The sequence below is a fragment of the Eptatretus burgeri genome, chromosome 9 (genome assembly GCF_056783735.1).
Source record: "Eptatretus burgeri isolate ZD-2024b chromosome 9, Ebu_testis_v1, whole genome shotgun sequence".
Classification (NCBI taxonomy): domain Eukaryota; kingdom Metazoa; phylum Chordata; class Myxini; order Myxiniformes; family Myxinidae; genus Eptatretus; species Eptatretus burgeri.
This window is the reverse complement of record NC_140969.1, coordinates 50,267,030-50,283,710: the sequence shown is the minus strand read 5'-3', so window position 1 is coordinate 50,283,710 and position 16,681 is coordinate 50,267,030. Positions and strand designations below refer to the sequence as shown.

The following is a 16,681-nucleotide window of genomic DNA, read 5'->3' as shown; positions in this document are numbered from 1 at the left end:
AAACTTCAATCGTGAATCCCCAAAAAATGTATCCTTCAAATTTCCTCAAATTCATCCCAGAGGTACCTTATGATGTCAAGAAGCTTCCACATAAGTTTTGTGATGGGCACTCCAATAGTTTCTGAGATATGAGCAATAATGTACATGTACGTGTGGCATATAGGTTCGAAAATCAGCATTTGTAATGTATTATACAATCATTGTAACCTAGCCATGACAGGGAACACAGGGAACGACCATCAATTGCTTTGAAGTATCATATACTTTCATTTTCAACTGGGCCTGAGGGGAAGAAACAAGTGCTGCTGTTGCTGCATTGAAGAGGAAATTGAAAGCCTAAGTCAGGTTACTGAACACTGTGTACTTGAACTCACTTATTGATTGTATAATACATTACAAATGCTGATTTTCGAACCTATATGCCATACGTACATGTACATTATTGCTCATATCTCAGAAACTATTGGAGTGCCCATCACAAAATTTATGTGGAAGCTTCTTGACATCATAAGGTACCTCTGGGATGAATTTGAGGAAATTTGAAGGATACATTTTTTTGGGGATTCACGATTGAAGTTTATATTTTGTGATAACTTTTTTGTGGTTGGAGGTAGGAAAATGTTGCCCAGACAAATTCATAGGGCATGAAAATACCTTTAAAATTACACCAAAACCAGCTCTCTAGGTGTTATACTTTTAGAGATATGGCCATTTGAATTCACGACGTCGTGCTAATTAGTCCAAAGTTCGTTAGTCTGTATCTCACTAATTAAGAGGCTGTTAGCAAAAATATTTGAGTTCTTGCCGTTTTTCATGGGTCCCAATTGGTTCCCAAAGTTTTACAAAAATCTGAGAGATGACGGCAGATTCTTTGATGATTTGACATGGAATGACCCGTATAGATGGCCCCAGAACTACACAAGTATATAACTACACAAGTACCGTATTTTTTAGTGATAAAGTTGATACCGTATATTCCCGTAAATAACCCATGAGCTATTCGTTAAATTAGTTCCAAAAATTCCCACTGCAGGTTGTACTCGTGTGCGGGTTATACGGCATTTCATCATATGGCATGCGACGTAACCACAGGGGGCCCAAGTAAGATTATAATTGTATTGCATATTATCAAGGAGACACAAAAAGAGGCAGTTTTTTTGTAAGTTCAATTGTAATATATTTAATTACAGTTCTTTCTCATATTTTACCGACACATACAGTGCCTGTAGACACATACAGTACAGTGCCTCTACACCCCCTTTCAAATTTTTCACCTTTTGTTGCCTAATGGCCTGGAAGTAAATTGCATTAAATCGGACTTTTCGCACCTTTATTTACACATTGTAACCCACAACTTCCAAGTAGTACAGCAGATAAGCTCTCATATTTTAGCAAATTGTGCATTTTATGAGAAAAGCATGAAATTTCTAGCATAGTTAGGTCATACCATAATGTTTATTTTCGGATGTGAAGGGAAGTCAGATTTGACCTCTGAGGACTGTGAGAGGTCAAATCCAAGATGGCCACCATTCCACCGGGTCTAATGTTCAAACGTCCTTAATTTTGGAACCAGACTGCGCAGAAAAACATTTAGGGTGTCATTTCCAACTAAATTGGGGATGCCCGTTCATTTGGTGATACCTTTGAGAGTGTCAGAATTCAAGGAAATGAATTTAGGTCAAGGTCAAGGTAAATATTTATCAAAAAATAAGCAATCGGTTGAAATTGGCAAATGAATACCGAGTGGTGTCATTGTGGAGAATTTAGTTATTTAGCCCCTCAGAGGGTGTGCTTGAGGCGGATGTGGCACAGTTATGTATTGTGTATATCCATGCTTAGACTAGCTGGGTATAGATGCATTATCTGTAGAGTTCATTGTTTTGTTGACCCTTACCAATAAAGAAATCCTGGATATTGACATGTATCTAAGAAGATAGCCTAGATGTAAAATGTGGTATGGTAGTTGGTGCTTTCATTGTGTTTTGTCTCCTATGCATGCCATGCATGTCTCGTCAATGAACTCCTATGCATGCCAAGTGAGGTCAGTGACGGATCAATGTTACTGCGAGAGCGATTTGTGGTGCTAATGTACGACCGAACCAGTGAGAGCACGGAAGTGAATCATGCCAGGAAACAGCTCTTCACACAGAAGACTAGAACTCTAGAGAACATTCCTCCAACCCAGGCAGCACTCAAACAGCACATCAAGCACACTTGCTACCAGGCCAACCGTTGGAACCAGGCATTGGTCCTGGATCCAGAGATGCCAGAGCCATCTGACTGGGACTGGACAAAGGAACCAACTGGGTGGCAGCCGCTTTGGACCACTCTCCCCAAAGCATCAAAATCGTGCCATGAATTGATCCGCTGTTGCTGTGAGAAAGGATGCACTGGACGGTGCAAGTGTGCCAAAGCTGCGCTCAAGTGCACTGCACTCACTGTGCTTCTGTTTTGGAGGCTGTTAGATTTTGATCACTACCATTACCATCATCATCATCATTGCTATTAATAAAGTATTAAATAGACTAGCAGCATGGGACTATTTTGTTAATTTTTTTTGTATTATTATCCCTATAGTGTCAAAATGGAAGCGAAGTTTCGCTATATTGCATAGGTCCAATCCATTGTCTTTACCAAAAGAATGTCCAAAAGTTTTTAACGTAATTTGACCTTGACCTTGATCGAAATGCATTTCCTTGGCTCCAGGCGATCTCAAAAGTATCACCAAACGAATGGCCATTCCAAACTTGGTTGGAAATGACACCTTAAATGTTTTTTTACACTGTTTGGTTACAAAATTAAGCGCGTTTAAACATTAGACCCGGTGAACTGGCGGCCATCTTGGATTTGACCTCTCACAGTCCTCAGAGGTCAAATCTGACTTCCCTCCACATCTGAAAATAAACCTTATGGTATTCACTAACTATGTCAGAAAATTCATGCTTTTCTCATAAAACGCACAATTACTGTGCTTATCCGCTGTACTAAAGTGAAAAACACATTCTACAAATGTAAGAAAATTTATTAAAAACACAACACGACAAAGAATATCTTGGTTGGATAAGTGTCCACCCCCTTTATAATATCAATTGTAAATTAGCTCAGACGTAAGAAACTTGGTTACTGACCAAACTTTCTCTTCTCCCCCGCGGCTTCAACTTATACTCAGAATCAACCGACAGTATCTACGGTTTGAGACATTAATTGCATAAATGAAAAAAAACTGTACAATTGTTAATTTAATGAATGGCATCATCCCAGCCTCGACTGGATGTTGACAAGCTCAAGGATGATTCGGTTGCTGAGGAGTTTGTGAACAGGCTGAGTGGAGATTTGGGGGGTCTGGGTGCTTTGGGGAATCCTGAAGAGTTGTGGAGTGCCTTCAAGACCACCATCCTTAATGTTGCCAGTGGCTTCCTGCTTCCTTAAGAAGCTGGAACCAAATGCTTCCTTGAGAAATTATTTGTATTTCAATATTTTGATGACCATATCACTGGGATCATCCATGATTAATTCTTTGTCTTGGGAGAACAGTTTGTGGATCTGTTGCATCATTTTTGAAGACTCATTGTCCTTGCTTAAAGTCAGTCATCCATTTGGCTACTGTAGAATACAAGGACGCACATTTGCCATACACAGGCACCACTACATTCTTCGACTTATTTTGGGCCCACATCGGTGCATAACAGTTGATACCTTGGTGCTCAATTTTAGTAAGCTGCTTTATTGTATTACTAAGGGAATGCTCAGATAATTTTCTGAAATGACAATTTAAAATTGACAAGCCCGGAGGTGATGATTGTTCACGAGCGGTATTTGACGATGTAGATTGTTTCAGACGTCAATGATGAGACAATGTGATAATTTTTGACCAAGTTATAAAAATGATCAACATGATGTGGTACGAGTGACAGGTTATTAGCTGCAAAATGTCGAAAACCCGGTTTCGCTCAACAACTTTCAAAATTTGACCTTTGCATAACCTTTAAAGGTCACAAAACAATGTTGTGGACATTAAAATAAGGAAACAGGATACGTGCTATAGCTTATTGGAGTTAGTTCGTTGAAAACCCGGTTCGATTCCCACAACTTTGAAAATTTGGACTTTGTGGCCTTTAAAGGTCAAAGGTCAAGGATTATGACCTTTGGTGCAAAACTTCCTCTGGAACATTCCAGGAACAATATAACGTCATATAGGCTATATAGCATTTCACACTCCTCGGATTATCCATACTTTGATGAAATCAGCGTAAAAACAAACTTGAAGGGGGCGCCACTGGCAAGGTGTTCGAGACAGAGCAAAATGGTTTCAAGACTTTAGGTGGGGAATGACCTCAAGATTATGCATAAAAAATATTGTCATCCTAGCTCTCAAAGTTTGGGCGGTCGTATGATTTTTATGTCAAAATTTGCAATTTTCTAAGTTTTTGACCTTGTGACCTTGATCTTGGGACGAAAATGAAAAATCGGACAACGACAAGTTTTACATAATTCATTTTGCTATTCAAATACCGAAGAACCCATTCCATTCAGTAAATTCCCTTGGAGAAGATAGATTTTTAATCCGACTACCCCCTAAAAATGGCTATTTTTTGGGCGTGGCTCCACCCACAATGGGTGTAGCACGCCCTCATCCAGGAAAACACAACTAGATATCGATATCGAACACATAAGCAAGTTTCATCAAGACTGGATCAAAGTGCACCGAGTTATGCTCTGGACAGACAGACACACAGACATAACGAATATAGTGGTCACTCTGGCTGGCGCTGGTGAACCAAAAAACAAAAATTGCAAGTGGGCGTGGCTCCGCCCGCAATGGGCAATCTTCGCTGCTGCCCTACTATCTGTCATCGCCCATTTCTTCAAAACCTATCTTCTCCCTCAAAATTGACCTAATCAATCTGAATTTTTTATATGTTGTACATATGGCCAATGCACACAATTTCTCGAGCGGGAATTTCGATGAAAAAAAATCGAGAGAAAAATATGAAAAAAAAAATAAAATTTACAAGTGGGCTGGCTCTGCCAGCCACAATGGGCGTGGGACGCCCATCACCAGGAAGACAAAACTTGGCATTGCTATCAACATCATATTCAAGTTTCATCCAAATCGGATCACATCCCACGAAGTTGTGCTCTGGACAGACAGACATACATACAAACACACAGACATAATGAATATAGTGGTCACTCTGGCTGGCGCTCGTGAACCAATAAAACTAATGGCTTACAACAACAAGCGTACATGCAAGTTTCTCGTGAATGGTAAACCGACCCCATTCCTCAAACCTTTTTAATGGAATGATTACTCTTCAAAAATTCATTTCTACAGAAGTGGATTCAATTTGCAAAATATTTTTCATCATATTTTATTGACAATTAATGCTGACTTATTAAACACCTTGGTTTAATTGACGGCTCCGTTCTGCAGTTGTTTCAACGGCACTCCATGCCATCAGTTCAGCAAATAGCGGCCAGCCAACATCAGCATCAACAACAACAACAGCAGCAGCAGCAGCATCAACAGCAGCAGCAGCAGCAGCAGCAGCAGCAACAGTATGCCCTTGCGGCTGCACAGCAGTCCCATATGGGTGAGTCGTGCTCATTTTTATTTTTCATTTTTCCCATTGGTGGCTATTTGCAATTGCTTGGGCGAGTAAGAATATTGGCCATAAACTTGCACTTTCCTTTGTTGTTTCGCTCCATACCACCCCCCCCACCCCGAAACCCATGAATGATACATCCAGCACCTGAGTGTTGCATGTACTCAAACAAAGCTTGAACAGTATATATGTATATATATATATATATATATGTATATGTATATATATATATATATATATATATATATATATATATATATATATATATATATATATATATATATATATATATATATGTATGAGGCGCCGTGAGGAGTGTTAATGTAAAGGCCACATCGGCCATTTTGGGGTTAATGCACTGTTTTAACCCTTCCCCTATCATCAGAGCCTATCATCATCATATCATTAAAAAATGTCGCTTACTTACCTCCTCGCCGGGCCTTTTATATATATATATATATTTATATTTATTTATATATATATATATATATATATATATATATATATATATATATATATATATATATTTATATTTATTTATATATATATATATATATATATATATATATATATATATATACAGTATATCTTCTTTCGGTTCGCTCCTGTTCGTGGTCGCCACAGCGGAACAACCGTCTCCATTTCGCTCTAATTTCCATTGGTACCCTGCTGACCACCGGTTCCGGTGGCGGTCGTTGGTAACCTGGGCCTCGAACGATCCGGTATGGAAATTCGTTTTGTTGTCCGCATAATGATTTGGCATAGGTTTTTACGCCGGATGCCCTTCCTGATGCAACTCTGGTCACCTCTTACGACACACAGGGATATGGTACACCTATTCCAACCGGGGTATATATATATATATATATATATATATATATATATATATTAGGGTGGTCCTTATTCCTCAACTTCCGATTTTCTAAGCTCCAACCACTGGGATTCATTGGAATAGTTGAGGAAACTCTCCCTGTGAACTTTTTTTTTCCAATCGGACAACATTTACCCCTCCCTCATCGACCTTGAAGTTTCACCCTGAAAAAAGAAAAATTGTTTGGGGGGGGGGGGGCGGTGAGAAGAACGAGTAATACGCATTACACATTACACAAACACACAGATTGACGTATCACATCAAAGGATACGATTGGACATTACAGGAGCGTTTTAAAGTTCAGCACAGGTCGATACGTCGTCGTTCTAATGTCAGCTGCCCCAAGAAACTGAGGCTAAACTTCAAGGTCTATGAGGGAGAGGTAAATGTTGTTGGAATTTGAAATAAAAACACCAGAAGAGTTTTCTCGACTATTCCAACGAATTCCGGGGGTTGGAGCTTAAAATAAATATAAATGAATTCGAAAATTTACCCCCTAACGAAGGACCACCCTGATACACATATATATATATATATATATATATATCAAGCCTGGTGTTGGCGCAGTGGTTAGGGCAGTGACTTGGGACCCAAAAGGTCCTGAGTTCAAGCCCCGTTGGGACACTGAATTTATATATATATATATATATATATATATATATATATATATATATATATATATATATATATATATATATATATATATATATATATATATATATATATATATATATATATATACATACCAAGTCGAAAACACCAGGGGGTTGACTCAGCCTGCCATCCTTCCGAGGTCGGCGAAATGAGTTCCAGTTGTACTAGGCCCGGTGTATGCCCCGGTTAGAATAGGTATACTATATCCCTGTGTGTCGTAAGAGGCGACCAGGTTTGCGTCAGGAAGGGCATCCGGCGTAAAAACCTATGCCAAATCATTATGCGGACAACAAAACGAATTTCCATCCCGGATCGGTCGAGGCCCGGGTTACCAACGACCGCCACCGGTTCCGGTGGTCAGCAGGGCACCAGTGGAAATTGTGCTACTGCTGGGCGAAGGAGGAGAAGGAGACGGGGAAGGCGAGTCCGGAGGCAGTGGGAGAGGGGGAAGGGTAGAAGTGTGCAGATGAGAGTTGGAACTCTGAATGTTGGGACGATGACTGGCAAAGGGCGAGAGTTGGCTGATATGATGGAGAGAAGAAAAGTGGACATACTGTGTGTACAAGAGACCAAGTGGATGGGGAGCAAGGCTAGGAGCATTGGAGGTGGTTTCAAACTGTTCTACCATGATGTGGATGGGAGGAGAAATGTTGTCGGGGTAATCCTGAAGGAAGATTATGTCAAGAGGGTATTTGGAGGTGAGGAGAGTGTCTGACTGAGTGATGAGTGTGAAGTTGGAAATTGAAGGAGTGATGATGAATGTCATCTGTGCATATGCCCCACATATGGGGTGTGAGATGGAGTATAAAGAAGATTTCTGGAGTGAGTTAGATGAAGTGGTGGAGAGTGTATCCAAGGATGAAAGAGTGGTGATTGGAGCAGATTTCAATGGGCATGTTGGGGAAGGGAATAAAGAGGATGAGGAGGTGATGGGTAGGTACGGTCTCAACAAGAGAAATGTGGAAGGGCAAATGGTGGTAGAGTTTGCAAAAAGAATGGAAATGACAGTGGTAAATATGTATTTCAAGAAGAAGGAGGAACACAGGCTGACGTACAAGAGTGGAGGAAAGTGCACACAGGTGGATTACATCTTAAGCAGGAGATGCAACCTGAAAGAGATTAGAGACTGTCAGGTGGTGGCAGGGGAGAGTGTAGCTTGACAGCATCGATTGGTTGTCTGTAAGATGACTTTAGAGGTGAGGTTGAGGAAGAGAGTGAGGGCTGAACCAAGGACCAGATGGTGGAAGCTGAAGGAGGAAGACTGTTGCGTGAAATTTAGGGAGGAGGTGAGACAGGCGTTTGGATGGTGGTAAAGATGGGTGGGATGATTGGGCAACGACAGCAGAAGTTGTGAGGGAGATAGCTGGGAAGGTACTTGGTGTGACATCTGGACAGAGGAAGGAAGATAAGGAGACTTGGTGGTGGAATAAGGAAGTACAGAAAGTATAAGGAAGAAGGGGTTGGCGAAAAAGAAGTGTGATAGTCAGAGAGATGAAGAAAGTAGGCAGGAGTACAAGGAGTGGCGTCGAAAGGCAAAAAGAGAGGTGGCAAAGGCTAAGAAAAAGGCATATGAGAAGTTGGATACAAAAGAAGGGGAAAAGGATTTATACCGATTGGCAAGACAGAGGGACCGAGCTGGGAAGGATGTGCTGCAGGTTAGGGTGATAAAGGACGCAAATGGGAATGTGCTGACGAGCGAGGAGAGTGTGTTGAGAAGGTGGATGGAGTACTTTGAGGAGCTGATGAATGAAGAAAATGAGAGAGAGAGAAGGTTGGAAGAGGTGGAGATAGTGAATCTGGAAGTGGGGTGGATCAGTAAGGATGAAGTGAGGATTGCTATGAAGAAGATGAAAAGTGGAAAGGCGGTTGGCCCAGATGGTATACCAGTGGAGGCATGGAAGTGCTAAGGAGAGATGGCAGTGGGGTTGTTAACCAGATTGTTTAATAAAGTCTTGGAAAGTGAGAGGATGCTGGAGGAGTGGAGATTAAGTGTACTGGTTCCGATTTTCAAGAACAAGGGTGATGTGCAGAGCTGTGGTAATTACAGAGGGATAAAGTTGTTAAGCCACACCATGAAGTTGTGGGAAAGAGTAGTAGAAGCTAGGTTGAGAGGAGAGGTGACGATTTGTGAGCAGCAATATGGGTTTATGCCAGGAAAGAGCACCACTGATGCGATGTTTGCTTTGAGAATGTTGATGGAGAAGTATAGGGAAGGCCAGAAGGAGTTGCATTGTGTGTTTGTGGATTTAGAGAAAGCTGATGATAGGGTGCCAAGAGAGGAGTTGTGGCATTGTATGAAGAAGTCGGGAGTGGTGGAGAAGTATGTGAGGATCGTGCAGGATATGTATGAGGACAGTGTGACAGCGGTGAGGTGTGCGGTAGGAATGACGGACCGGTTTAAGGTTAAAGTGGGATTGCACCAAGGATCGACTCTGAGCCCTTTCCTGTTTGCAATGGTGATGGACAGGTTGACGGACGAGATCAGACTGGAGTCCCCATGGACGATGATGTTCGCGGATGACATCATGATCTGTAGGGAGAGTTGGGAGCAGCCTGAGGCGAGCCTCGAGATGTGGAGGTACGCACTGGAGAGAAGGGGAATGATAGTCAGTCGGAGTAAGACGGAGTACATGTGCGTAAATGAGAGGGAGGGTGGTGGTATGGTGCGGTTGCAAGGAGTTGAGGTGGGGAAGGTGGTTGGGTTTAAATACTTGGGATCAACTGTCCAAAGTAACAGAGAGTGTGGGAGAGAAGTGAAAAAGAGAGTGCAGGCAGGATGGAGTGGGTGGAGAAGAGTTGCAGGAGTGATTTGTGACAGAAGGGTAGCTGCAAGAGTGAAGGGGAAAGTATACAAGATGGTAGTGAGACCAGCTATGTTGTATGGTTTGGAGGCGGCGGCGCTAACAAAAAGACAGGAAGCGGAGCTGGAGGTGGCAGAGTTAAAGATGCTGCGATTCTCGTTGGGAGTGACGAGGATGGACAGGATAAGGAATGAGTATATTAGAGGGACAGCGCAGGTAGGACGGTTTGGAGACAAAGTGAGAGAGGCGAGATTGAAATGGTTTGGACATGTGCTCAGGAGGGAAGCGGAGTATATCGGGAGAAGGATGTTGAAGATGGAGCCGCCAGGCAGGAGGAGAAGAGGAAGGCCAAAGAAGAGGTTCATGGATACGGTGAGGGCGGACATGCGGGTGGTTGGAGTGTCAATGGAAGATGTGGAGGATAGAGCGAAATGGAGACGGTTGATCCGCTGTGGCGACCCCTAACGGGAGCTAGCCGAAAGAAGAATAAGAAGATATATATATATATATATATATATATATATATATATATATATATATATATATATATATATATATATATATATATATATATATATATATATATATATATATATATATATATATATATATATATATATATACACATACACACACACACACACACACACACACACACACACACACACACACACACACACACACACACACACACACACATCAGGGCTGTGATCTTTGAGGTCGCCGTTTTTCTTTGCTATCATTATTTTGGACCAACCAAACCACCAACCACCTTTTTTTTTTTTTTTTTTTTACAAACACCCAACCACACCACTCTCACGACCATCACCTAACGCCAACCACGCCACCATTACAACAACCACACCACCAATCACCTTCTCCACATCGAAAACAGTCTCTGTCATGGAGAAAGAAGAAGGGGTGACTACACGCATGGATTTTCCTCTTACTTTCCCGCGCTTCGGGACAGGGGAGAAGTGAGTGGAGTGAGAATAGAGAAGCGCTAGGATGATTGCTTCGAAAAACCCCGACCCACGAGGGAAACGCCCCCCCTTCTGGAAGTTTCCCGCAGGAGCTGGTAGGAGGGTGGGGTGAGAGGGGAGGGGCGGAGCGTGGGGAATAAAAAGGCGCGAGGGACGCAGAGTTGAGTTTTGCTGCTGTTGCGGTTGTTGCTGGAGCTGCTGCTGCTGCTGGAGTTGTGTGGAGGTCTGGGCTCGTGTCAGAGTCGGGAGCTTGGACCAGTCAGTCGGTGGAGCTCCGGGCATCGCGAAGGAGACGTGGGCTGGAGGCGCAGCCCTGCTGTGTTGCGCGAACCTGTGCGTTCGTGTGGGGAGAGCCGGAGAGAGCTCGCCTGCCCCGCAGAAAGCCCGAACTAAAACCGCGGCTATGCTAGCTGCCGTGTGGACGGGACGTCGCGACTCGCCCCATCAAGGCACCACGAGGGTGCGGGTAACCTGCAACGGTCTCGTGGGGCCCTTTCGGTCACCAAAGCCCCACGTTATAAAGGCCCACGGGCCCAGTCTGACTCCCTTGTCTCTGAGGGGGTCTTTCTTGCTTTTCTTTTGAGTGAATATTGTGGTGCTGAGTCCCGTAAGTAAAACCTGCTTAAGTGATTTTAAATAATAACCATAGACGGTTGTAGTGATTTTACCTTGCTCGTTCTTCTCCCTTTTCTTCCTTCCCCCCTCCTCCCCATCAATTGCATTACTGTGTACGTGTGTGAATAATAAATGTCCTTGTGTGAATGTTAACCCGTTCGTCGTGTCCTTTTTCCCCATATTGAACAGCCATATTGCATTTCGGAAAGTTGGTTTTTGAATACCGATAAAAGAATTGGGTCCGGCGAGGTCTGGCGATAATACCCCGCTCGGTTATCCCAGAACGGAACGAACCGCTTAAGCGGTTCGTGTCCAAGCAGGCCTTCGCCGAGGTACGGTCTCTCGGTAGGTTACCCGCCCGAATACTTAGGAAAATCGATATTCGGCAATTGACCCTGTCGCGCGCGGGTATAATACGGACGAGTCCGTGTTGGGGTTAATAACCCACCCGTGACTGGTTTCTGGCGTTGTTCCAGGAAGTCGCGACTGAATTGCTCGTCCGGTGGGCGTGCAGCTGCTATTGGTTAAACGCGGTTGTTCGCACGCTGGGCGGGCGGTAAATTCGTCACAATATGTACATATATATTGTTACGAATCTACCGCCCGCCCAGCATGCGAACAGCCACTTTAGCCAATGGCGGCCATCTCGCCCACCGGACAGACAATTCAGTCGCGACTTTCCGGAACAACGCCAAAAACCAGTCACGGGTGTGCTCTAAGCGCACACCACGGCCTAGTCAATGTGCTACCCGCGTGCGACAGGGTCAATCGCCGAATTAATTGATATACCTAAGTATTTGCGCGGGCAGCCTACCGAGAGACCATACCTCAGCAAGGCCTGCTTGGACATGAACCGCTTAAGCGGTTCGTTCCTTCTGGGATAACCGAGCGGTGTATTATCGCGAGACCTCGCTGGACCCAATTCTTTTATCTGCTATTAAAAAGCCTGCTATTATTCCGAAAGCAAGATAGCAGTTCAATTGGGGAAAGAGGACACAACGAACGGGTTAACATTCACACAAGGACATTTATTACCATAGCATGTATGCAGGCAGACACGTATACATTTATGCAAGGCAAAGAAAAGCACGACAAGAAGAACTACAACCGTTTATTATTATTATCTACAAGCACTTACACAGTTCTACTTGCGGGACATGGCGCCACAACATTCACACAAAAGCCCAAAAGAAAGAAAGAGAACGTGAACGTGCGGTGAATTTTGGGCTCCGTTCTCTAGACCCAGCCTTCACCGCTGGCGTCTCTTCTGACTCGACGACCTTGCGAACAAGAGCGCGATTCAGAGCGCCCTCCTCGCAATCCCCGCGGCACACATGATCCTGCCACCTCGTTCTTTATCCTCGTGTCAACGGTCACGACTCTCCCACTCTTCTTTTCCGCGCTCGCGTTCCTCCTTTTTAAACCCACGCCCCGCCCCTTCTCAACTCCCACCTTCTTTCCAGAACATGCGGGAAACTCTTCCCCATGACATCATGACAGCTGCTCGTGCTTCGCGCACCTCGTCCCTCCTCGGACGGTACCATCCGGCAGGGATTTCCCCTCCTGCCGGATTCCAACCATGCAACCAGGACGTCACCCTGCGCATTTAAAGCAAACCTCGCATTTCGAGGGGTTCCCCACGCGAACACGTGCGCTACTCGTCGGAGCTTCACAAATACGCTCACGTGCAGAACCCATCCGGTCCAAATTCGTTATCCAGCCTACCTTCTGTCCGTCCGTGGGATCGGCTCATCCACCACGTGCGTTTACGGACCGGGTTTCACTCGCGTAGCCGCGCACACGGCGGCCTCGTGCGTAGCACAGCACAGACCCCGCGCGCGCTGCCGTGCAATCCCGGCACGGTCCCCAATGCAGCTGCGGCCGCTACTCGGCCTTTGTCCACTGTCAGGCACCCTCTTCGTCGCACCCTCGCGCACAAACTCCCACGTGCCACGACACTCACACACCTCGCCATGACACTCGGACATGCGGTTGCATGTTCCGGCATGCTGACCGCCATCTCCCTCACATACAGCGACCTCACACACATGGTCTCTCTCACACCGGCCGTTCACTCATGCATGCCGTTCCACTCACACATGGCCTGTCACTTGCACAGGGGGCTTCCCTCACACACAGCTTTTTACTCACACATGCGGTCCCTTTCACACAACGCCTTTCTCCCACGCCATGCGTGCGTTGCAGCACACATTTCGACACAATCACACCCGGGATTTGTGCCACAAGGGGTGCCGGGGCCTTCACACCCCCAAGCTCCACGTGCACCCGTCAACAGCTCTCGCCCCCTCTACCTCGCAAAGCTCGACCGGACCCACCTGGTCGAGATCCGCTTCAAGGGAGCATAGAGTCTCCCTCCATTCCTGAAGGAGGCTATGCGGCTGCTTGCACCGGGGCACGACACATTCTCCGAGCTCCCCTTCATTGTCCCTCGCTAACCCCATGTGTGCGTGCTCGTCTTTCACCCCGTCTTTATCGTGTAGTTTCTCTTCTACTTTTTCTATCTCCCGCGTCTCTGTTATTTCTTTCACTTCTGACGTGGATTTTTTAAACCCACCTTATTGTGATCGTTGTCCTCCTGAAGGATTCTAACTGGCCGATTGTGGAATCCTATTTGACTTCAGGCAGAGTTTAACGTTTGTCTGATTTGGTTATAAAATCCTACAAATACCCTATCGACACTGATAAAACTGATGTCCACACAAGTCCTTCCTTGTGAAACAATTTATTTTCTAATTATCCACCATACACTTCTCACCCTTGTACAATGAACTTAAGAATCCCCATTGATTGCAATATTATTTCTATTTCATTTATTCTTACTTTAGTTAACAGTTTGACCAACCCGATTCAATTCACTTCCACATTACATCAGTTTTATTCTAACTTGGTACTTGGTCAGTTCCAAGGAGTACAAGCCACTGAGATTCTAATACTTTCTCAGGTACTTGCACTGAAACAATTTTACATTTCAAAGCATTTTATACTTTCATGAGAGAGAGGTTGGGGGCTATTCACCCAGAATGCAGACGTGTCCTTTAGAGGAGAAGCCACTTCGTACATTTCTAGGCAAAGGTTCGTTTATCAGCTCGGTCACTCTGCTCCAGAACAACACATTTCTTATCATTTAGGGCAAAAGTCGTTTGGCCAGAAATGACAGCCAATTCAACTTGCAGCATAAAAGTTGCATTTCTGAAACTCCATTTGTGACAATTTTAAATACATTAATATAAATTTTTCCCCCACACTTCCTTTATTATATCTGTCGTCTCCACGTGTCTTTTACACGTCTCAGTCACCCCATTTAATTTTTCCCTCTGTGTCACCGTCACTCTCTGTCACCTGCACAAGTCTCGTCTTACATGTCTCCCGCATTAATTTGTCCTCCACCGTGGGGCCGACACAGTCCACACTCCCCCTCAGCTCGCTCGCTCCAGCACGTGGCACCGCCATTTTGCCCGCCTGCAGGCATCGCCCCACGCGCTGCATTTTCTCCCGCAGCGTTTGCATATTTGTATCCATGCATATTCTGCACGCATTTGTTTTCATTTCATTTATTGCCTGCATCATGTGCACGAACATTTCCCCCACTTGGCTGATCTCAGCCGACCCCGACGAAGCCGAATCGCCTCGGTCGGTCGCGGTTTCGCCGGGGAGCGGGGAGAGATTTTGACGGAGGGGAGGGGGGGGTGTCATCCACCGTGGCTTCCGCCGCTGCGCCCATTTCGGGTTCTGGGTTCGGTTGTGGGGGGAAATTCAACCTGCATGTTAATGCCCTGCACGGGGATTTCGTCCTGGGCCATGGATTCTAACATTTCTAAATCTAATATCCCCTGCTCCTGTTCGCCTTGAACCGCCATCTTGCTTCTCGGAATAATTTTAAAGCTCGTGTTTTTTTTTTATGAGAACGGAGGGTCGCTCTACACACCCCTGATCCGATTCCCGTTAATTTGGTTTGGAGGGGAATGAATCTGTTTCTTACTCCTTGACAACAATGTTACGAATCTACCGCCTGCCCAGCGTGCGAACAGCCGCTTTAGCCAATGGCGGCCGTCTCGTCCACCGGACGGACAATTCAGTCGCAACTTTCCGGAACAACGCCGAAAACCAGTCACGGGTGTCCTCGAAGCGCACACCACGGCCTAGTCAATGTGCTACCCGCGCGCGACAGGGTCAATCGCCGAATTAATCGATATACCTAAGTATTCGTGCGGGCAGCCTACCGAGAGACCGTACCTCAGCGAGACCTGCATGGACACGAACCGCTTAAGCGGTTCGTTCCGTTCTGGGATAACCGAGCGGTGTATTATCGCGAGACCTCGCTGGACCCAATTCTTTTATCGGCAATTAAAAAGCCCGCTATTATTCCAAAAGCAAGATAGCAGTTCAATTGGGGAAAGAGGACACAACAAACGGGATAACATTCACACAACGACATTGACTTCCATAGCACATATGCAGGTATACACGTATCTATTTATGCAAGGCAAAGAAAAGCACGATAAGAAGAACTACAACCGTTTGTTATTATTATTTACAAGCACTGACACAGTTCTACTTGCGGGACATGGCGCCACAACATTCACACAAAAGCCCAAAAGAAAGAAAGAGAACGTGACCGTGTGGTGAATTTTGGGCTCGTTATCTAGACCCAGCCTTCACCGCTGGCATCTCTTCCGACTCGACGGCCTTCCGAATGAGAGCACGATTCAGAGCGCCCTCCTCGCAATCCCCTCAGCGCACACGATCCTGCCACCTCGTTCTTGATCCTCGTGTCAACGGTCACGACTCTCCCACTCTTCTTTTCCGCGCTCGCGTTCCTCCTTTTTATACCCACGCCCCGCCCCTTCTCAACTCCCACCTTTCCTTCCTGAACATGCGGGAAACTTCCAGAAGGAAGCGTTTTACCGCCAAATTAGGGACGCACGCCGCCACGTTAATTGTCTCTCCTCACGTCTATAAATCCACCGTGGAGGCGCCATTCGTTTGGGGAGGGGGGGAACGGGGGCCGCCTGCTTTCCCTCGCCGAAGGCCAGGCCTCTGGCAACCGTGTGCCGAGGTAGAAAACGCGGTGGTGGTTGAGGTGGCGTGGTTGTTGTGTTTGGTGGCTGAGGCCATCGTGGTTGGTGTTGA

General features: G+C 45.3%; 1 protein-coding gene across 4 annotated transcripts in view; it reads left to right on the top strand.

Moving 5' to 3' along the window:
• Positions 1-16,681, top strand: part of LOC147020112 (pumilio homolog 1-like) — a 234,385-nt gene that overhangs the window by 58,121 nt on the left and 159,583 nt on the right. For all 4 annotated transcript variants that reach the window (XM_085895137.1, XM_085895138.1, XM_085895136.1 and 1 more), the window contains one exon: positions 5,435-5,594. In XM_085895137.1, coding sequence (XP_085751263.1) covers positions 5,435-5,594 — 160 coding nt within the window. The remainder of the gene's footprint in view (positions 1-5,434; positions 5,595-16,681) is intronic.